The sequence below is a fragment of the Chiloscyllium plagiosum genome, chromosome 5 (genome assembly GCF_004010195.1).
Source record: "Chiloscyllium plagiosum isolate BGI_BamShark_2017 chromosome 5, ASM401019v2, whole genome shotgun sequence".
In the NCBI taxonomy this organism is placed as follows: domain Eukaryota; kingdom Metazoa; phylum Chordata; class Chondrichthyes; order Orectolobiformes; family Hemiscylliidae; genus Chiloscyllium; species Chiloscyllium plagiosum.
The window spans coordinates 87672960-87696971 of NC_057714.1; the positions used below are offsets into that span (position 1 = coordinate 87672960).

Genomic DNA, 24012 nt, shown 5'->3' on the forward strand with positions numbered 1-24012 from the left:
TTAACAGTATAATTACCCTTTTAGCAAGATGTTGGTATACCATGCTAATCAGTCCAACATGCCCTGAGAAGGAATATTGTTGAGATTCATTCCTGCAGGTAGTCAATTGTTCTGGGAGATGTCTAAAACACTAAATTTTTAACTATTTTTCTTACTCTTCCTTTCTGTCTCTTTATTTTGTCTTTTTTTTTCCCCACGCTCTAATACATCCACAATAGTTCAATTCCACTAGGATGCAGGCTGTGGGTTCTGTTATTCTCAGAAGACCTTTGCCATCCCTTTCTTTAATCACATGTCCTGGAAGTTGAGGCAGAAATCGTGTGATTGGAACACTGTCAGAAAAAGTCTAATAGTTCATAGAATTCTTATGATTAGCTCACAGAAGGAGGCCATTCAGTCCATCATGTCTATAGATATTCTTCGCAAGTGCAATTCAGCTGTTCCCATTACCACACCGTTTCCCTTGCAATCCTGCAATTATTTGTTCTTCAGATGGTTACCAATTCCCCTTCAAAAGCTCACAATTGTGTCCATCTATCTTGTACTTCCAGAGTATGCATCTCATAGCCTAATGATTCGCTACATAGGTCATATTACTGTGTCATATTGATTCTTGGCAACTGTGCAAAACATACGTCCTCCAGATTCCAACCCTTAAGCCAACAGGAATAACTTGTCTCTTATCTATTCTGCTGGACTCTCTCATTACTTTGAACACCTTTTATTAAATCTTGTCTCAACCTCTTTCCTTTATAGAAATTGCTTCATCTATCCATGTGGCAAAAGTATTTAATCCCTGAAACTACTCTGAAGAACTTTTTGTGCAACCTCTCTGAAGCTGTCATCTACTCTCAAAGTGTGGTGTCAAGAATTGGATGTGCAGTAAGATGTGCACTCCAACAATATTTCACCCATTATTATCTAAATAATCTCATTTTTTTTCTGTTTGCCCGTGTCATGATGCAAGCTTAAGAAAACTTGGCTTCTGTTTGTTGGAAAAATACAATTGTATAAGTTTGACAGGCCTCATATTTCAAGTAAATAGAACCTTTGCTGTTTTTGCAGCTGTGAATATTTAATAGATCAAGTTCTTTCTCTCTTGTCCCCCAAAAAGAATTGGCCTTGCAGTCTTGTTATTTTCTTTTGTGGGGCCTTCATGTTGCTTTGATAATTAAGGCATGACCAGTGATCCAATTTAAAATTCAGAATGTTTCTTACCAAAATATTTAGTGACCAAGTATCTGGAACACAATATTTATTTTTAAGAGATCTGAAAATAGTTTTTTTTAAATTAGCACATAGAAAGTGGTTACTCATGTCAGCTATTGAGTCTGCAAAAATCCTAAATTTAGTTTGTATAATAAAGAAACAATGACCATCCAAACCATTGCTTTGATTTTCTATCAATTCTATACAAAATTTATTGAGGTAGTACAATTACTGAAATAAATAAATGTGGCTTCATAAAATTTTATTCAAAAATTCTAGATGTTATATTCAAATATAAAGGTTCCAATTCATAGACTAGAGACAGGAAATACATTTGTGTAATGGCACAGCATAGACTTGCATTAGTTCACTTGGGCAGGCCTTGATAACCGTGAAGAACATCACATGGAGTGCACATGTACAAATAGGCAGAACTAAGCCTGTTCTCTCCTAGAAATGTTGTAACTTAAAAGTCATGAATCTTCTGAACTATTGGACCTTCTACATTGATAATATTGAGTATTTCAATTTCTCAACGATGTAATCTATCTCCTCTATTGGTGATTGTGCTGCTTAAACCTGATCATGTGACTTACGCCAGGACCTTTTTTCCCCCAGGATGGCTTTGCTGAAGAGAAGTGGAGAAGAAGACTGGAGGAACAGAATTAACAGGAAGCAGGATAATGGCAAAGTGACCAGAACCAGTCGCTGTACCCAGTTTCAAGAAACAGAACATTCTTATATTAAAAAGGTAATGTTGCTTACAAAATAAAATGTTGCGTAAATTGTTTCTAACAGAGTAAATAGCAAAAGCACATTCCTCCTTTTTTGGTTTGTGACTTTGGAATTTAAGGATGGAATGTCATAGACGTGTCGACATAACACATTATGTGGTTTTCAAAGCTGGAGAGAGCTGAATGGTCAGTGACACATTAAAAAGAATCAAGAACTTAAAATTATGAAGCACCTGAAACTGATTTAGGCATTTCTGATGAATCGCAGAAGATTAGTGTATGAGTCACAGAGGGTTAGTACGGAGGTACAGCAGGAAATGAGGAAAACTATGAGATTGTTATTGTTTATTCAGAGGGCGATGAATACAAAAGTAAAGTGGTTATGATTCTGCTTGGCATTATTAAGATCACATTTGAAAAACTGTATGCCGTATTGATCTCCTTATTGAAGGAAGGATGATAATACATTGGATGCAGTTCAATTAATGTTTATTAGAATAACTGCTGAAATGGTAGGTTGCCTTCTGAAGAAAGGTTGAACAGGCTAGGTTTATATGCACTGGATTTTAAAAGAGTAAGAGGCAACTTGATTGAAACATTGTAAGATCCCTGAGGGATCTTAACAGGGTGGATCTGAAAAAGATGTTTCGTCTTGTGGGAGATTATAGAACTAAACGGCCAATATTTAAAAATAAGGTCTTACTATTTTAAGACCAAAATGTGGATAAATTATTTCTCCAAGAGGGTTAGGTGGCTTTGGAGTTCTCCAAAAGGGTGTGGAAGTAGAGGCTTTGAATTTTTCCAAGGCTGAGACAGATAGATTCTTGATTATCTGTGGAGTGAAAAGTCAGTAGGGGTACATGTCATAGAGTCATAGAGATGTACAGCATGGAAACAGACTCTTCGGTCCAACTCGTCCATGACTACCAGGTATCCCAACCCAATCTAGTCCCACCTGCCAGCACCTGACCCATATCCTCCAAACCCTTCCCGTTCAAAGAACAAAGAAAATTTACAGCCCATGGACAGGCCCTTCGGCCTTCCAAGCCTGAGCCGATACAATTGTACTGTCTAAACCTGTCAGTCAATTCCTAAGCATTTGTATCCCTCTGCTCTCCACCTACTCATGCATCTGTCCAGATGCATCTTAAATGAATCTACCGTGCCTGCCTCTACCACCTCTGCTGGCAACATGTTCCAAACGCCCACCACCCTCTGAGTGAAGTACTTGCCACATGTATCACCCTTAAACTTTTCACCTCTCATCTTGAAAGCATGATCTCTCGTTATTGAATGCTTCACCCTGGGGAAAAGGCTTGTCTCTATCCAACCTTCATGATTTTGTAAACCTCAGTCAGGTCTCCTCTCAATCTCATTTTTTCTAGTGAAAATAAACCTAATCTACTCAACGTTTCTTCATAGCTAGCACCTTCCATACCAGGCAACATCCTCGTAAATCTTCTCTGCACCCTCTCCAAAGCGTCCACATCCTTTTGGTAATGTATCGACCAGAACTGTACACCATATTCTAAATGCGGCCGAACCAATGTCTTGTACAATGTTAACATGACTTGCCAGCTCTTATACTCAATATCCCGGCCAATGAAGGCAAGCATACTATATGTCTTCTTGACCACTCTATCCACCTGTGCAGCAATCTTCAGGGTACAATGGACCTGCACTCCCAGATCTCTCTGCCCATCAACTTTTCCCAAGGCTCTTCCATTCATTGTATAATTCGCTCTAGAATTAGTCTTGTCTAAATGCATCATCTCACATTTGTCTGGATTGAAAACCATCTGCCACTTTTCCACCCAACTCTCCATATATCCTTCTGTAATCTTTGACAGTCCCTTATGCTTTCTGCTACTCCACCAATCTTTGTGTCATCTGCAAACTTGCTAATCATACCAACAGTGCCCTCTTCCAGATCATTTATGTATATTACAAACATCAGTGGCCCCAATACTGACCCCTGTGGAACACTACTGGTCACCTTTCTCCATTTCAAGAAACTCCCTTCAACTACGACTCTCTGTCACCTGTTGATCAACCAGTTCTTTATCCACCTAGTTAGAACACCCTGCACACCATGTACCCATCCAGATGCCTTTTAAATGTACTAGCCTCCACCACTTCTACTGACAGCTCATTCTACACATACACCACCCTCTGCGTGAAAAACTTGTCCCTTAGGTCTCTTTTATATCTTTCCCCTCTTACCCTAAATCAATGCCCTCTAGTTCTGTACTCCCCCACTCCAAGGAAAAGGCCTTGTCTATTTACCCAACCCATGCACCTCATGATGAATGTGGAGAAATCCAAAAGGCTTATTGAATGGCAAGACAGGCTGAAAGGGTCAAGTGGCCTATTCCTGCTTCTAATTTGTATCTTTGTATGATATGCAGGAACTACTCCCATCCTCTTATTCAAAATAATGCCCAAGGACCATTATATCCACCTGAGAGATGGACCCACTTCTCATCCAGAGGCAGTAACACAACAGTAATGATACTGGACTGATAATCTAGAAATCTGGATGAATGCTCCAGAGACAGGAGATCAAATTCCACCTCAGTTACTGAGAAAATGTCATAGTCATACAACACAGAAACAGACCCTCAGTCTAACTCATCCATGCCAACCAAGTTTCCCAAACTAAACTAGTCCCATTTACCTGCGTCTGGCCCATATCCTTATAAACCTTTCCTATCCGTGTTTATGTCCAAATGTCTTTTAAATGTTATAACTGTACCTGTTTTTACCACTTCCTCTGGCAGTTCATTCCACGTACAGACTGCATTCTGTGTAAAGAAGTTCCGGCTCAGTCCCTTTCAAATTTTTCTCTTCTTGCCTTAAAAATATGCCCCCTAGCTTTGAACTCCTCTACCCTAGGGAATAGACTTTTGCTCTCTACCTTATATTTGCCCCTCATGGTTTTATAAACCTCTACAAAGTCACCCCTCAACCTCTCAATCCTGTGAAAGAAGTTCCAGCCTCTCCTTATAACTCAAATTCTCCAGCCCCAGTAACATCTTGATAAATCTTTACTACACTTTCTCCAAGTTAATAATATCCTTCCTATAGCAGGGTGACCAGAACTGTACACAAGAAGTTAACTAGTGAATCTGAAATAAAATGCTTGTCACGTTAATGTTGAGCATGAAAATGCTTGTTTATTGTAGAAACCCCAATTGATATGCTAATGTATTTCCAGGGATGAAATCTGCCACCCTTTCCTGGTCTGGCCTAAATCTAACTCTAGATACCCAACAATGTGACTGACTCACTATTCCCCTTTGAAATGGACAAGTATGCCACTCAGTTGGATGAAAACACTATGTAGGAGCAGGAATGGGCCATTGGGCATCTTGAGCCTGCTCCACCATATTAGGTCACAGCTGATCAACCATCTCGATGCAATATGCAATGATATCCCTCAATGTCATTGGTAAATAGAAATCTATCACTCTGTATCTTGAATTTACTTAATGACTGAACTTCCACAGCCCTCTGAAGATTATAATTTCAAAGATTCCTCACTCTCTGGTTGCAGAAGCTCCTCTTTATCTCTGTCTCAAATCTGAAACTGTGCCCCTGGCTCTGAACCCCACAGCCAGGTGAAACCTCTGTTCTGCATATACTCTCTTCCATTAAAAATGTTGTAAGTTTCTGAGAGATCACCTCACATTCTTCTAAACTCCACAGCATACAAGCTCTGTCTCATCAATTGTTCCTCATAGGACAGTCCCATCATCCCAGGAGTCAGACTGGTGAATCTTCGTTGCATTCTCTCTGTGGCAAGTAATCTTTACTTGGGCAATGGGACCAGATGTGTACAAGACTAGTGGGCTATACAATTGAAACAAGACTCATTTGCTCTTATCCTCAAATTTTCCAATAATAAAGGCTAACATGCCATCTGCCAGACGAATTGTTTACTACACCTCTTTTATTATTCATTCACGGATTGTGGCTAAATTACTGAATCAGGTGGGTTTCTACAGCATTTGACAGTGACTACATGGTTGCCATTAGACTAGTTTTTTTTTCCAATTTTGTTTATTGAATTCAAGTTTAACCATCTGCCATGGTTGGATTCCAATCTATGTCCCCAGATCGTTTGCCTTCAGTCCTGGATTGTCACAATAAGACTGCTCACTATTGAACAATGTATCTGAAAGGGAAATAGTATATCCTGTCCAACTAGCCCTCCATACTGGGTGCAAGTTGGGACAGCTGTCATACAGACTAGTCAAGCATGTTTTGGGTAACCCACCACAATCTACCTTTAATTCAGCTACTTATTAAGAAATCTCGCAGTCAGTCAAATACTGAAACAATGATTTAAACTTTATTCCATGCTGCAACCAAAATAAGACCCCTCAAAGTAAGCAAGTTAAATGTCTCAATTCTACTTACTATTATCCAATTAATGATGGAATTTAGCTATAACAGTACTGTGATATCCAGGGTTTAGTACTTGTGCAGTGTTGGTCTTCAAAGTTCTGATGAAGAGTTCTGGTGTTCAATTCTTATACAGTTTCTCATCCTTCAGGTCAATGATGTGGCATTATGATAATCTTTTAGATTCTTTACTCCAAAGTATTGATTATGCTTCGACTGCTCTGCAGCATGCTTCCTTATCCCCTCTGTTCCTTGTAACATTTGGTCTTTACTGTCTGTTTGAAGACCCAGCCTATTTTACAATTAATTCCTTAATTTCTTCAGCTGGGCGGTCATTTTTCCTTGTGGCATGAGGCAGCCAGTTATCGAGCAGGTGTCAAAACAGTTTTGTTCATGACGCTTCAACTCTTCCTTTTCCCAGGCATGGCTCATTGCTTTCAGTCTCCTGTATAACAGCTTGCCTTTGTCCCTTACCAGCTTATTCCACACAGAGTCATTGCTGATCTCTTCATGTGTAATAGTTTATCTTTCTCGATTCTTTTAATCCATGAAGCTTAATTAAAGTTCTGAAGTTTATAATATCACAAGCAGCAAGGTAAAATCGCCATTGTCCCAGAGGACCATTAGAGAGAGAGAGAGAGAGAAAGAGAGAATTGAGGATTTAACCTCAGGATTTCCATGTATCAGGCAAGTGGAGAGGTTGAGAAAGAGAGTCTCTTACGGTAAACTCAACCATTATAGGAATTCAATCCAAATTGTTGGCATTATTCTGCATCACAAACCAGCCATCCAGCCAAGTGAACAAACCAAACCTCACTAATGTAAACATCCTCACCAAATCATACTTTACATCCAATGTTGCAGACTACTCCTCATCCCTGGCCTTGTCCTATACCTTTGGCAGGAGAAACCCACCACAAGAGAGATCCTAGGAGCAACCTTCTCTCTAAGCTGCATACATGTTCCACACACGGCAGTCAAACTGGGCCTGGAGAAGGTAATGAGGTAGCTCAGGAAGATGAAACCTACTTGACTTCATCTTCATTAATCTACTTGCTTTGCATGTATTTGTCGATGACCATGTTGATAGGAGTGACAACATCACAGTTGTTATGGAGGCCAACTCCCATCTTCACACTGAGGATGCCTTCCATTGTGATGTGTGGCACCATTCTCATGCTAAATCGGACCAAATCAGAATATATCAAGCAATTTATAACTGGGCAGTGTGGCCCATCAGCACAAACCACAAGGCCAGCATATCCATCACTTTGCCATTACCATCAAGTAAGGGGACTAAACCTTGTTGCAGTGGGGAGTGGAGCTGTGCAGTTCTGCCATATCCAATCACAAATTGTGATGTAAAATTAAACAATTCCCTGGAGGAAGAGGAGGAAGACGTTCCACAAATATCCCCATCCTTAATAATGGGAAGCCCAGCACATCAGTATAAAGGACCACACTCAGACATTTGTAACCATCTTCAACCAGAAGTGCCAAGTAGTTGATTCATTCTGATTCATGCATTCAAGTCGTCAGGAAATTTGATTCGTTGTACAAGATATCAAGAACTGGCTGAAGGTACAAAGGCCTTGGGTTCTGCCAACATCCTGGTTATAGTATTGAAGACTTGCAGTTCAGAAATAGAAGTGCCCTTAGCTGAACTATTTCAGTGCAGCTACAGAATGTCATCTAGTTAATAATGTGAAATACTGTCCAGATTGGATTCATGACAGGTAGGTCATGTCTGAAAATTGAATTTTTTGAAGAGGTGACTAAGGTAGCGAACAAGAGAATGTCTATAGTTGTTGTTAATATGGACTTCCAGAAGTCATATAATACAGTCCTTCATAAGAGATTGTTCCCATAGATATGATGGCAAATTACTAACATTGCTGAGAAATAGTTTGAGTGGCATGTAATCAAGTTAGTACTCAATGGCAGGATGTGACTGGTGGTGTCCCTTGGTTAAGGCCTCAAGTTTTAACATTATTTCTTACCATCTTGGATATTAGCATAGAAACTGCAAGAAAGTGAGGACTGCAGATGCTGGAGAGTCAGAGTGGAAAAGTGTGGTGCTAGAAAAGCACAACAGGTCAGGCAACATTTGAGGAGCACGTTTGGTGCATGTCCCAGAGACGTTGTCTGAAACGCTCTGCAAGTAGACATTCAGTCTCCCCGATGTAGAGGAGACCCCATTGAGAGCACGGACACCATGGCCCCACCCCTATCTGTGTTCCACAGAGACCATTCCCTTTGTGACTCATTCATTAGGACCACGCCCCCTACCAACCCACCCTCCATACCCGGCACCTTCCCTTGCCGCCGCAAGAAGTGTAAAATCTGCGCCCTCACCTCCATCCAAGGCCCCAAAGGATCTTTTTGTGGCAGAGGTTCTCCTGCACATGCACCCACTTCATCTACTGTATTCATTGCTCTCAATGTGGTCTCCTCTACATCGGGAAGACAACGCCAACACGCGGAGCATTTCAGGGAACATATCTGGGACATATGCACCCAACAACCCCACCGCCCTGTGGCCGACCACTTCAACTCCCCCTCCCACTCCAGTAAGGACAAGTTCTGGGCCTCCTTCACTGCCAAATCCAAGTCACCCGATGACTGGAGGAAGAACATCTCATCTTCTGCCTTGGGACCCTCAAAAACACAGCATCAGCATCAACTTCACTAGTTTCCAAATCTCCCCTCCCCCGACCCTCCAACTTGACACTGCCCTCTTGACCTGTCCTACCCATCTATCTTTCTTTTCTCCTATCTGCTCCACCCTTCCCACTGACCTATCACAATCACCCCCCCCCCACCTGCATCCATCTATCACCATCCCAGCTACATTCTCTCTTGCACTACCCTCGCTGTCCTATTTATCTTTCAGAGCCCCCCCACCATTCCTGATGAAGGGGTTATGCCTGACATGTCAAACCTCGTGCTCCTCGGATGCTACCTGACCTCTGCTGTGCTTTTCCAGCGCCACACTTTTCAACAATAGCATAGAAAGTCATCTATCCAAACTTGCTGATGAGACAAAATTAATCAGCATTGTAGACAGTGTAGATGATAGCATAAAACTACAAAAGGTTGTTGAGAGACTAGGTGAATGGGCAAAACTGTGGCAGATGGATTTTAGCATGTGTGAGGTTATTCATTTTGAACTGTGAAACAATGGATCAGCATACTTTCTAGATGCTATGAAGGTAAATACAGTGGATGTCCAAAGAGGAGTTGAGGTGAGTTAAGATATCACAAACAGGTGCAGAAAATAATCAAGAAAACTAATGGAATGCTGATGTTTATATCTAGAGGACTGAAGTGCTAGGGTGTCGAAGGATTGCAGCAGTTATACAAAATCGTGATTTGACCCTGATTGGAATAGTGTGAGCAAATCCAGAACCACACCTTAGATTGACTTGGTAGGAGTACAACATAGGTTTACAAGATGATATCTAGACTTCAGGGGACAGCTTATAGAAATTAGGTCGGTTTTCTCGAAAATTTAGATTAGGGATGATCAGATCAAAGTCTTCAAGATAGCCCACCACATTACCAAGCAGTGCATTCCATAGCCTGTCTGCTCACTGCATGAAAAGGTCTTTTTTTCTCACATCTTCCTTGCTGCTTTTGCCGCCTTGTTCCTTTTGCAGGTGAGAACAGTTTCTGACTATTTCCTCTATCCAACATGTTCATGACATTTTCTACCAAATGTCCTCTCAGGCTCTTTCCCTCCAAGGAGAACAGTCCCATCTTCTTCCATCTAACCTCATCACTAAAGTTGTTCTTCCCTGGAATCTTTGTTAAATCGTTCCCTCATTCTCTCTAATATGTTCACATCTTCCAATGGTGTGCCACCCAGACTTGTACACAATACTCCAGCTGAGTTCTAAACAGTGTCTTATGCAAAATAATCTCCTTGCTCCATTACGCTAAGCCCTAGTAATAAAAGTCAGCATACTGTATACTTTATCAATTGTTCTCTCAACCTGTCCTGCCATTTTCAATTATCTCAGTACATATGCACCCGGGACCTCAGCTCCTGCATCCCTTTTGATTATAACTCTTATTTTATATTTTTTTATCCATGTTCTCTATCCCAAAATGCACTGCCTCATGCTTTTCTACATTGAATTTCATCTGCCAACTGTCCACCGACTCCTTATGTTTTTTATTTGGAGTTCTACATTATCCTCCCCACAGTCAATTCTTCTAAGTTTGAGACATCTGCAAACTTTCGAGTTGCGCCCGCTCATCAAGATCTTGATGATAATAATACATAGAAGGAGAATCCAAGTTCCAAATGACCCCAGAGGAATTCCACAAGAAACATTTCTCCAGTCAACAAATATCCATTTACTGTTTACTGTCTTCACTATCACAGCACCAATTTTCCATTGACCTTGCAACTGGCCCTTTTATTCCTTGGTTTTTAACTTTCCTCAAGTTTTTTATGTTGCTTTGTTAACTGAAAAAGTCCAGTGTCTGCAACAATAGATGTAACTTATACTCTGATATTTGAAACTTCGCATGAGGCTAATCTGTGTAACAGACAAACTATTGTTGAATACCCCGCAGACCACATCAAATAGTAAATGCAATCAAGTGAAATGCAATGGATTTCTCAGCATTCTAAGCAGAACAAGTATTACCTTGCCAGTGGTTTTGCAGGTCACCATGCCAATAAACTTCTTTATGCTTCTAGTCCTGCCAATCTGATGTTAGAACTATTTGCTTCAGGATCCAAATCCGATCTAATGCTCGATGTATTTTAATTTTCACAAAATAATCTGCTAGAAGTAAATATCTTGTCATATGCAAAACCCTTTTCTGAGCATGAAAGTGTCAATATCCAGGATTGTTCCATTGTCCAAGGACAAGGCCAGCAGATATGTATACCACCACCTTCCAAGACTTGGAAATATATCACCATTCCTTCACTGTCGTTGGGTCAAAATCCCTCCCTAATATCAACGTGGATCTACCTACAGTGCACGATGAACTGCAGCAGTTCGAGGAGGCACCTCACCACCACCTTCTCATGGGCAATAAAAGCTGGCCCAGCCAGTGATGCCTATTTCCCCCAATGAATAAAAATAAGTCCAATTGAAAACTTAATTTAGCTTTATCTTTCACCCATCAGTAAACCATTTAAAAAATATTAAATAATAATTACCTGAGTTTCTGATAAGTTGTTCGATGTAGTTTACTTGCAATGCAGCCTTTCAAAAACAGTCTCGTATTCTATCTTGTGACCAGAGGTAAACAAGCAGTAATTTTTTTTAAGATGAGCTACAAAATTGTATAGTATGGTGCATTACATAATTTCTGTTGGTGAAAAATGCTTTCTATTTCCTAATGATATACTATCATCTCAATTAATCTGGCAACAGTTTGTCATTTTATCTGAGATTTGAAAGTGGCTGGAAGAGGGCGTCCGATGCTATTGAATGCAGTTGTTGGTATCTTTCTCACAATAATATGGTAGTCTATGACGTAAAAGGAAGTTGAGAGCCAAAAGATTGCCAAGGAGATGAATATAAATTTGAATTGTTATTGTTCAGATCAATTAATAAGTCAATTACTATAGTTTTACCTGGGTGCACAGCTACATGCTGTATTCCTTTGGAAAATTATATGGCAATGGAGCAATTTTAGTTTGAGGAAATGAGTCATGGAGGATGGTGGCATAGTAGTCATGTCGGAGGACCAGTATATCACAGGCCCAGGTTAATGGCCTGAGAACATTGGCTAAAATCCCACTGCAGCAACTCATGGAATTTTAATGTAATTTATAAACCTTGAACTGAGATTTGGTCTCAGTAACTACTGATGTGCATTACACTGAGTTGGGTTAAAATCCTGGAACATTCTTCCTAACAGCACTGTGTGTGTTGCTACACCGCAAGGACTGGAGCAGTTTAAGAAAGTAGCTCATCAGGTATCAGCAAATGTAAATCAAGTGTTCCTGCACTTTTAATAGCCAGACAGCTGCATCTGAAGAGAGGGGTGGAAATGTTCAGCAAAGATTGTATCAACCTATCTAATATTGCTGCAAATTAATGCATTAACAAGTTGATGTGCAATTCTCATGTAGCATGCAATGAAAAATTCTGAAAAGAGTCTCAATGAGTCAAAGCAGTCATTTTATAAGTCTGCTTCACCCAATTTTCTAGATTTAATGGTGGGTTGAAGTCCATTTTAAAGTTTGCTCCACAGCAAAGCTTTTCCTTTGGATCTCAGTGATCCATTTCTCAGAGTTAACTGAGTATGCACGGAGCCACTTGTTTGGTCTTATCTCAATCATATATTGTAAAAGATTTGTATGTGTATCAATCTGGGAGTTTGACTTCATTTATCAAATTTGCAATGAATAGCATGCTGAACTGTTTTTGCCATCTTTCCCTTTTGTCTCAACCTGTAGGACAAAGGAGAGGTTACTGATGACATCTGTGTTTCTAATCAGCTCTGGGTAAGACCAACAATGCCCGTTAGGGATTTAATAGGTGTTTGCTTTTTGCATTTGTTTGTGTTTTTGGCTGTTGTTAGGAGCAGAATGCTATATTCCATTCTTACTATCTTTAAATGGCTGCTTTTCTGTCGGTGATTGTGAGCTTAAATATAGCTTCAATCTTTGCCAGATAATGTATGAAGGATGATCCAAAATTTGTATAAATAAATGCAATTACTTGACTGTGGAAGGAAATATTCCAAGTGAGGGAAAGCTGATCCAGTCAGTGCTATGTTAGTGTATTTGTGTCTGTGTTTGTAATGTGTATCTGTGTATCTGTAACCTTTGATTTATCCTTTTAGTCAAATCTTCTAACAATTGGTAGCAGAGTCATAATTAAGACATGTTTTGACCTTTGGAAGAAAGGGACATTTTGGATAGCTAAAGGATCCACATGCAGCTGACAGCAAGCAATAGAACATTCTCTTACCTTTTGATTTCTAGAAGAAAAATAGCCATTTTCCCTGCAGTGTATTTTTGTGCTATACTGCCACATATTGAGAATGAAACACATAATAATAGTATTAAATCAAATCTGCTCCACTGTTCAGTATGATCATGGCTGAAATTTGACTTCCAACTTCACTTTCCAACCTTCACTTTCTGAGAGACCTAAAGTATGTTTTTACCAGCTTTACGCATCTGATAGACTATCCACTTTGGGTACAGAATTGCAAAGATTCCCAAACCTTTGAGTGAAGATAGTTCTCTTCACTTCAGTCCTAAATGATCAGTCCCTTATCCTGAGATTGTGCCTCTGTGTTTTAGCCTCCCCAGCAGGCAAAAATGATCTTTATTTAACTTGTTAAACCCTTACAAAGTCTTGAATGTTTCAATTGTTTTGATTCGATCATTGTGAATTATTCAAAACTCCAGCAAATATGGACCAAATTTACTCAGCCAGTATATGATACCAGTGAAAGTCATTGCACTTTTATTGCATTGATACCGAATTAAAGATGCATATTTGTTTCCTCTTGAACATAATACAACAAACTAGAGTTTGAAGTTGTAGCCTTTAAATGTTGTCATATTCATAGAACGTAGAAAAGTACAGCACAGAACAGGCCCTTCGGCCCACGATGTTGTGCTGAGGATTATTCCTAATCTAAAATAAAATAACCTAACCTATGTACCTCTCAATTCACTGCTGTCCTTGTGCATGTCCAGCAGTCGCTTAAATAACCCTAATGACTCTGCTTCCACCACCACGATTGGCAACACATTCCATGCATTCACAAGTCTCTGCGTAAAGAACCTATCTCTGACGTCTCCTCTATACCTTCCTCCTAATATCTTAAAACTATGACCCTTGTGCCATTAAATCCTGCCCTGGGGAAAAGTCTTTGGCTATTGACTCTATCTATGCCTCTCATTACCTTGAAATGATTCGTATAGATTGTAATGCTGTGAGTTGAGAAGTAATGCTCCTCCTTCCAACTTTTTGCCATTGAAATTCAAACATCCTTCATAAGAAGAATTCTTCGATGCATGTTACATTCTTATAGGGCAGAATAAGCCCATGCATCTACATTGGAAGTGCCTTTTGTCCTACCTGTCCCCTTAGTGTAACAGCATCCTTGGTTGTAATCATTATGAAGCTTTGATGTTTACTTACATGTTTATAAATTATACCAAAGGAGGATGGGAGAAGACTGTGTGATTGTTCTACATAAAGTTTGAGTATGTATAAATGTTTGATGGGTTATTTAGTCAAACTTTGACATGAACTGGGTTTGAGATTTAGTGCTGTAAATATTTAAAGAAATGTTAGCTTCAATTTTGTAAAATATCGAAGCCATCTGTGAGTAAAATTGATGATGTTGGGATATTCATCGCAAGTTTTAGTTGGAGCTGAAGGCAGTAGCTACAATCATTATCCTTTCAAATGTTGGTTGATCACTCCAGTTTTTGTATGATGACTATAGGTGGCGAGAGAAGGTAAGCAGAGCCATGGAGATTTCACTGTCATTTGAGGTTTTCTCTCAATTACTACTCAATTGGGCATTGCACATTACTTTTTTTTGCCCAGGAGTTGTCTATATTCTTTATTCCTCTTAGAATTGTAATTCTTGTGTGAGTGCTGCATTAGCAGTGACATCTCACTTTATGGTTATCCAGACCTTTGTCTCGGTATTTCCTCCTTATTCTATTACCGCAATTGTATATACTTTAAGAAATTCCAGTAAAGGACGCCGTTTCTGCTTTTGTGTGTGATCAGGTTATGCTCCTTTCCCTTCAGGTTACACATTTTTAAAAAATGAACTTTTATCTGGCCGGCGGGGGGGGTGGAGTGGAATGAAATGAGTGTTACAAAAATGGTATTGATTTTTACTTTTCCTAATACTGATTTCCATATGATTCTTCAGATTGTTTACTTTAAGGAAAGAGTGACAACTTGTTTCCCTGAACCCATAGAGAGTCACACAATGTCCTTATCTAAATTTAATAAACCATTCTGCTGTTGATTGTAAACTTATACTTATGTAAGTAGTCGTGATTTGGTTTTGGAGTTTTAAACACAAGGTGAACTATTAGAAGAGTTAAATAATTGAGTCTTTATTTACAAGGGTTTGATGGCTTCAGCTGTAATATTTTTTATTTGCTGGCAGAAAGCTATCCAAATAAATTAGGTGAATTATGTGCCTTTTAATGAAGGTTCATTCTTCATATGGAGAGCATCTTTCCTTGTGGAAGATTCTGGAACTGAAGATCACTACTTCAATGACAAGGGCTCACCTATTTAAGACCAAGATGGGAAGAAATTATTCTGTAACGGTCAGGTGTCTTTGGAGGGCTCATCAAAGAGGAGTAGAAACAAAGTCTTCAAATCATTTTTGAGTCAGAGGTTGAAAAGTTACAGCAGATGGAGGAGAGTGGATTTGAGATTACAATCAGATCAGCCATGGTCTGATTAAGTTGCACAGCAGGCCTGGGCTGAATGGCATACTTCCCCATGTTTGTATGTTCATACGCTTGAAATAATTTGTACCTATTAAAACTATACCAATGAAGAATGTACTGCTGAATACTAAAAAGGTATTGTAAATGAATTGATCCATTTTCTGAAGAACTCTGTGACAATTAACCACTTGGGAATGCTTTGCTTTGATCTCCTAGAAACTGCAGTTGAAATGTGGCACAGTAATTTTGGTGTACAATTGTTAAAATAGTTATACACACAATTGGGAAAGCTGTAACTTGTCTCACTATGCATTGGAGAGGAATTCTTGAAAATGGTAGTTACATCGACATTTGACTCGGATCAAATATAAAATATTGGAATGAACATATGGACATAGAAAAAAAAGAGTTTGCATAGAGTGCCTCAAACCTGATCAGATATTCAATAACATCATTTAATCTATACATCAACTGGATTTATCAGTCATTGGTGCATACAGCTTAGTCCCCTTACCTCATGAGCAGTCTGCTGATATCCATCTTCGTATTTCAAGTAGTGCAGTAACCATATCTTTTGTGATGAGTGAATTCGAGATTGCTGTTGCCTTTTGTTAAAAAAGTGTTTTTTGACTTCAGTCCTGGCTATAATGTTAAGGTTGTGCACTCATGTTCCAAATATCTCGTCAGAGGAAATGGCATCTCTGCATCTCCTCCACTAAATCTTTTTGTCATTTTGAACAACTTCATGGGATCCCCCCTGAATCTTCTAAATGCCAGGAAATATGAAATAAATTGAGTTAATGTGCTTTCATAATGAAATTGTTGAAACCCAAGTATAATTCCTCTCAGCACTCAACATTGATTTTATTTTTGTGTGTGCATTGACCTTAATTTGTGAAGTACTCTTTGAGGTGAGGATGCAACTTCACTGTAAATGGAGAAATTAGTATTGATTTGAAGTTATTTTAATGCTGTGAAAATGCAAGAAGCAACCTTTTGGTAATCAGATAAATATTCACTCCAGTTCAGTAACAATGGGAGATATCTCTGTCCTCGCTGAGTAGCATGTTTGGAGGCAGGGAGGGTATTTAATCAGCACAGTGCGGTGAGTGTCTTCCTGCCATCTTCTGACTTCCACCCTGATATAAGTCCAGGCCTGGAAGGCCCATGTTAGACTCTTAAGGTTCACTTGCGACCTATAAGTGGACAAATAATCATTTTAAGGGCCTCGTCCCACTGTTGTAATGTAAACCTGTTGCAGGTGGGTTAGTCATCATGAAACATGCACAGAAGATAAACCTGTGCAGACTGGCTGATTCCTGATTTTGCAGGCTATTCTTAAACAGGGAAACATCGATCTCTTGCCTGGTCTACAGCTAGCAGGTGAGAGCCCTGTGACTTCTACAAGGCTTACACAAGGTTTGCTTTCACAAGAATTTGGTTATTTTCTCAAAGTTATTATAGCTATCGCCATTAAAATGTTGCTGCAGTTTTGTGCTTATAAGTTCTGCTTTAAAGCTTGGCTGTATTTGAAAAGTTTTTATATGTACACCTGTCAAATATTGTTGGCCTGCTTTAACTGGATTAATAGTAAGTGATTCCTTTGGAAGCTGCTGTGTTTTGACTGAAAGCAGATTTCATTATCATTATTTTAAAAAATCACAGTTTGAATGAAAAGGGCCTTCACTCGGAGGAAAATGAGTAACGGTTGTTTATTCTTTCTTCAATGTAATGATACGGTCAGCACTGTGGAAGCTGCCTGTGCTGTTTGCTAAAGTATCTTATGAAGTTCCGTGCTGTTGCCAGTTTAAATTTGAGTTAATATTAATAAATCTCTCAGTAGCTATAATTTTGCATGTCTGAAGAAATCAACAATGCTGCTGAATGTATTTTTGGTAGTAATTGGTTAATGTGTCTTAGTACACCTTGTGCCATAATATTTGATTTAACTGTTAGTGCGTCCAAGGATTTCTTTCTCCATTAAGCTTTTTTTTCTTATTTCTCTTACTCTGCATTTGCTCATGTCTGTAGGAGCCTGTTTATTCTTCTACTTATTCTCCTGTCCTTTCTGCTGCCCATACATGTCAGTACATTGTGCATAGTAACCAGGTGAGCAATGGGTTTTCACCCTTTGCATGAGGTAAAATGCACTCCTGCTACTGAATATTTCAGCATTGCTACCTTTTGGCCACATTTTTTGAAAGCTTTGTAGATATCAGCTATGAAAATATCCTTTTCCATTTGAGCTGATGGTTAAGTTTGACTATATAATTAGAATTCTTTTCAACAAGCATAGTCCGTAATCGCCAACAGAATCACAATGTTGCTGTTTTATATACTGCCAAAGAACTGCATTAAATTGTCATAGCTTTACTCTCACCAAAGTTTGAAAATGTAAGAATTTCTCAATTTACATGCAAAAGGTTCAAATAAAACTGACCCTGCCACATTATTTGCAGAACCAAGTTAGATATTCAGAATTTTATAGTCAATGGAAAATTGTTCTGATTGCTTTTTATTGCATGAGCTGCATTTGTATAATTTAAATGGTCAGAACATTATCCTTACTATTACATACTGAGCTGAATAGCTATTATTTTGACATCCTGAAATCTACCTCTGGCAATTACCAAAAATTGTATAATTGATCAATTGTCTTTCACGTCAGTGCTTTTGCGAGAAAACAAAGTCCTATGTTTCTAAGTTGTAAACTTACAAGAGTTTGCCACACTAAATTTGAATTGTAAACATTCAACTTTGTTTTAGGAATAAACACAAAATCTTATTAAACAGTTAAAATTAAATTTTGGAAAAAGTAACTGTTTAAATTTTCACATTTTTTTGAAATGAGATTTTTATTTAAAGCTTTTGAAAACGTTTGAGCTTTGATCCTGCTCGATTATGCATATGGCTGAGTTGTTTGATCTTGCTACCTCTACTTTCTGCAACCCATTTTTTCTGTTCTATTTTCCACTGTTCTTTTCCTTTTTGAAGGTCACTTGTGGTAGTCCCAGGAAAACAAGTCCTCAGCTATACGATGAGCGCCATCCTTGGAGGTGGAAGGTGAAACAACACATATTTGTGTTATAGAAGTGTTATTTTTGCATTTCTAATTTTCTTTTTGAAGAAGGATTGCATGTGTGGAGCTATACTAGCAACCAAAACTAAACATGGGCAATCGCAGCAAGATCTCTGCACCAAATTTAAAACTCATTTTTCTGGTCAAGCCAAGTTGTTATACAAAAGTAACTCTGTTTCATAAATTCCCATACTGGCTGTAATGAATATTGCAATGATATTTTACACTATTACAGTTCTAAAAATTGTCATGTTATCCATCACAGCGGGTGAATACTCATCTGAGAATTGCAGATATCGGTGTTTCATTAAAGATCAAATTTTGTTTAAATTTAAATGCAGCACTGTTCTGCTGAATGTAGTGCATATCAAATAGGCAGAAAAAAGCTAACAAATAGGAAAGTACTATCTTGATGAAATAGTGACCCACTGTTGATAATTACTGCACCGAACAAGTCTCTTGAAGTATAAGAAATTGAAACCAAAATAGGCCCAAGGCCCCATCAGACCTACTTTGCCGTTCAGTAAGATTGAGTTTCAATTTCAACATTAAAATCAGTTACCATGCTATTGCTTCATTCTCTCTCTACCCAAAAACCTAGCAATCTGTGTCTCCTTGCCTGAGACACATGACCTCTAGTTCCAGACCCTCCAGCAGGAGAAACAACATGGCAGAAACTAGAGTATCTACTGTGTGAAGCCTTTCTAGAACTTTTTACCTTTCATTTTATTCATCAGTGCCCTAAGAATATAGCCCCATTCTACTCAATCTCTCCACACAGGAAAACTTTCACGTCCCAGGAATCAGTCTAGTGAGCCTCTATTGCAACTCTTCCAAGGTAAGTATATTCTTCCTCGGGAGGAGAATAAAACTGGGTGAAGTTCTGTAGGTGTGATCTTCTAAAACTCTGTATAATTACAGCAAAGCGCTCTTACTCATAGGGTATTTGCAGAAAAGTCTAACTTAGCATTTGCCTTCTTAATTGCTTGCCATATGGCAACAGGTTTCTAGGATTATCATGTAAATAGGAAAAGAAACATGCAGTTGACGAGGAACAGAAGTCACATTCAACCGTATTAGGTTCCTGAAGTTACCAATTTAATATCAAAGCTGAAATATCTTGAAGTTAAAACCTCACTGGTTCTCTTAAAACAGTCTCCATCTCTACAGTGATGCTCATGAAGAATACAGTGTTTTGTACTTTAGAGTAAAAGTCAATTAATTCAAGCAAGAGAGAAATAAAATGTGAAAAAACTGAAGATTTGCGTTTTGTGCTGAAAACAAATTTACAAGTATACATTTTGAGGAGTTCTTTGAAAATTATAAGGAATGGGGTTGAGAGAGAGAAATGGATGGGAGCTCTGAAGATTTAGTGAACAGTGGCCGTTATTAGAAGAGAAAGAAGACTATGTTTAACCCTCTGTTAAAGGAGTATGCACAAAGTCTTGAGGTAAAGAAAATTACTTATGAACAATGGGATTAAGCTTTGAAGAGACTTGGGTATGAAAATGAAAAATTTCAATTTGCTAGAACACATTGAAGTTTGGACAGATTGTGGGTAACTTGGAATATTAGAATTTGAAGCTGGGGATGTGGTCTGTGACTTTTCTCATAATACTGGGAAAATAAATCACTAAAAGAAAATTGAAATTGCAAAGATGAGGAAGGAAATAACCTTTGTAGCAGAGCAGAATGAAACTGAATGTTGAATTGGCCATTTACCCAAGGTGCTGTGTTTCCTGCACCACTATCAGGTAGTGATGTTCCCAGCCCTAATCCTTCAGATTGATAACCTTCCTTCAGAATGGTTTTATAGAACAAAGAACAAAGAAAACTTACAGCCCTTCAGCCCTCCAAGCCTGAGCCAATACAAATGTAATGTCTAAACCTGTCGGTCAATTTCTAAGCATCTATATCCCTCTACTCCCCACCTACTCATGCATTTATCTAGATACATCTTAAATGAATCTACCGTGCCTCCTCTACCACCTCTGCTGGCAACGGTTTCCAAACGCCCACTACTCTCTGTGTGAAGTACTTGCCGCGTGTATCCCCCCCCCCCCTTAAACTTTCCACCTCTCACCTTGAAAGCGTGACCACTCATTATTGAATCTTTCACCCTGGGAAAAAGCTTGTTTCTATCCACCCTGTCTATACCCTTCATGATTTTATAAACCTCAGTCAGATCCCCCCCCCCCAATCTCCTTTTTTCTAATGAAAATAAACCTAACCTACTCAACCTCTCTTCATAGCTAGCACCTTCCATACCAGGCAACATCCTCGTACACTTTCTCTGCACCGTCTCCAAAGTGTCCACATCCTTTTGGTAACGTGGCAACCAAAACTGTACACCATATTCTAAATGTGGCCGAACCAATGTCTTGTACAATGTTAACTTGACTTGCCAGCTTTTATACTCAATGCCCTGTCCAATGAAGGCAAGCATACTATATGCCTTCTTGACCACTCTATCCACCTGTGCAGCAACCTTCAGGGTACAATGGACCTGAACTCCCAGATCTCTCTGCCCATCAACTTTTCCCAAGGCTCTTCCGTTCATTGTATAATTCGCTCGAGAATTAGTCTTGCCAAAATGCATCACCTCACATATTTGTCTGGATTAAAAACCATCTGCCACTCTTCCGCCCAACTCTCCAGTCTGTCAGAGAATACAGGAGGATATAGATAGTCTCTTATGCTTTCTGCTACTCCACCAATCTCCGTGTCATCTGGAAACTTGCTGATCATACCAACAGTGCCCTCTTCCAGATCATTTATGTATATTACAAACAACAGTGGCCCCAACACTGAGCCCTGTGGAACACCACTGGTCACCTTTCTCCATTTCGAGAAACTCCCTTTAACTACTACTCTCTGTCTCCTGTTGCTCAATCAGTTCTTTATCCACCTAGTTAGAACACCCTGCACACCATGTGACTTCACTATGTTTGTCAATAATGTCATTTATCATGATATGTGCATTAACAATGAGACTGATGCCTGAGATTTCCAAAATGAATGCTATTATCTTCATTCTATACTATTGAGCAATTTTAATTACTAGAACCAGGAAGAAAATGTTCATCTGTAATTCGCATGATAAAATGACAATGAGTTATAACTTTGAGAAAGAGTTGTACCATTAGGAAGTTTCATAGCAAACCAGTTACAAGGAGTTCTATTAAGCTCCTTTCTTTTTCCAATCTTTGTTACTTCCTTAAGTAGTAGTTTAGGTACATACATTTAGTTTTGAAATAAGATTGCGTGGAAATCCTGAATTAACATTATAGGATAGTCATTGATGCAGTACGGCTTTGAAGCCAGGTGTTAAACTTTATTAGATTTTTGGTTTTGTTAACTCCGAAAAGCAAGTGTCTCTAACGTCACTTGATATGTTCTTTAGAAAAAGTCATAAATAAAACTTTATTGCAATCTTTGAAGAATAACTTTTTCTTAAAGAAAACCTTCAGTTAGTTCTGCTGGAAGCATTTATTCTTCAAACGTGTTTCCTTGTTCAATTCAAAGATTAAATTTTGTGCCCAAATTTGTAGGCTTAGTAACCTTTCTCGCATTCTCAGACAACCCATGTTACACTATGTTTGGAAATGTTTTTAGAATTTGCTTTCTTTTACATATTTATAAAATCCTAGACAATGTTCAATATGATGCATAATCTCAACAATTTTAGATAAATTAAAGGATAAAGGCAGTCTTCTATGTATATATAGTTTTGCAGACAGAAGATTATTGAAAAGCAAAATTGTAACTTCAGGTCCTCTTTTTTAAACAAAAAGAGTCAGAGAGTTGATAAAAGGAAACAGGAGAAGGGGAGAAATATCAAACAGGTATTTTCTTTGTCCTTGATATAGCAGACTGATAGAACTTGCCCAAAATACTTGAAAATCAAGAGGCAAAACGGAGGAAGGAAATTAAAGCAATGACTATCATCGGTTAAAAGGTCCTAGGAAAACCATTACATTGGAAAAGCCAAAAACTCCAGGACTGGCTATTAACATATTCCATGCAATGGCTGCAGAGATTTTAGAAATGTTGGTTATACTCCTGCAAAATTCCAAAAATACAGGAAATTTCCAGTGGATTGTGAAATAGCAAATGTAACACGATTATTCAAGAGGAGGAGGAGATGGAAAGCAGAAGCTGTAAGCCAGTGAACCTAACAAATGCCATGGAGAAATTGCTAGAAACATTATTAAGATGTTAAAGCATGATGCTTAGAAAACCATAATCTGGGAACAGGCAGCATCCGCATGGTTTTTGAAAGGCAAATGTGGTCAACGTTTTTGTATTCTTTGAGAAAGCAAGGTGGATAAAGGGGACTCTGTAAATGATGTATTCTTCGATTGACAAAGGTGTAACAGCTAAATGGTGTATGTGGCAACATATTAACATGGATTAAGGAACGGTTAATCAATCAAAATGGGGTGAAAGATTCATAGAGTCGTACAGCATGGAAACAGACCCTTCAGTCCAACTAGTCCAGGCCGACCATGTTTCCAAACTAAATGAGTCCTGCTTGCCCTCCAAATCTTTCCTATTCAAGAACTTATCCAAAAGTCTTTTGAACATTATAATTGTACCTTTCAGGGACAGCACGGTGGCTCAGTGGTTAGCACTGCTGCCTCACAGCACCAGGGTCCCAGGTTCGATTCCAGTCTTGGGCGACTGTCTGTGTGGAGACAGTCTCCACATTCTCCCCGTGTCTGCATGGGTTTCCTCCGGGTGTTCCGGGCCCACAGTCCAAAGATGTGCCGGTCAGGTGAATTGGCCACGCTAAATTGCCCATAGTGTTAGGTGCATTCGTCAGAGGGAAATGGGTCTGGGTGGGTTAATCTTCAGAGGGTCGGTGTGGACTGGTTGGGCCAAAGGGCTTGTTTCCACACTGTAGGGAATCTAATCTTGTATCTTAAAAAAACTTTTGCAATATTATGTTTCTAGCTAGCTTACTCTCATATTTTATATTCTCTCTCACCTCATTGCTTTTTTCGTTTTCCTCTGCTGGCTTTTAAAGACTTCTCAAACCTCTGGTTCCCCATTAATCTTCAGGTTGTCTCATCCTCCCCGGAATATGTTTCTTCTTCCTTGGGATGAATTTCAGTTGTGCCTCCTGAATTTTCTCCAGAAACTCCTGCCATTGCTGCTCC

At 39.0% G+C, this 24012-nt stretch overlaps 1 protein-coding gene across 7 annotated transcripts in view; it reads left to right on the forward strand.

Annotated features, from left to right (window-relative positions):
• svila (supervillin a) overlaps positions 1-24012 on the forward strand; it is a 352019-nt gene that overhangs the window by 255823 nt on the left and 72184 nt on the right. For 5 of the 7 annotated variants that reach the window (XM_043690576.1, XM_043690578.1, XM_043690582.1 and 2 more), the window contains 4 exons: positions 1828-1960; positions 12781-12828; positions 17803-17880; positions 18766-18834. In XM_043690576.1, the coding sequence (XP_043546511.1) occupies positions 1828-1960; positions 12781-12828; positions 17803-17880; positions 18766-18834 (328 nt within the window). The remainder of the gene's footprint in view (positions 1-1827; positions 1961-12780; positions 12829-17802; positions 17881-18765; positions 18835-24012) is intronic. The other 2 variants (XM_043690579.1, XM_043690583.1) reach the window with 2 other exon arrangements.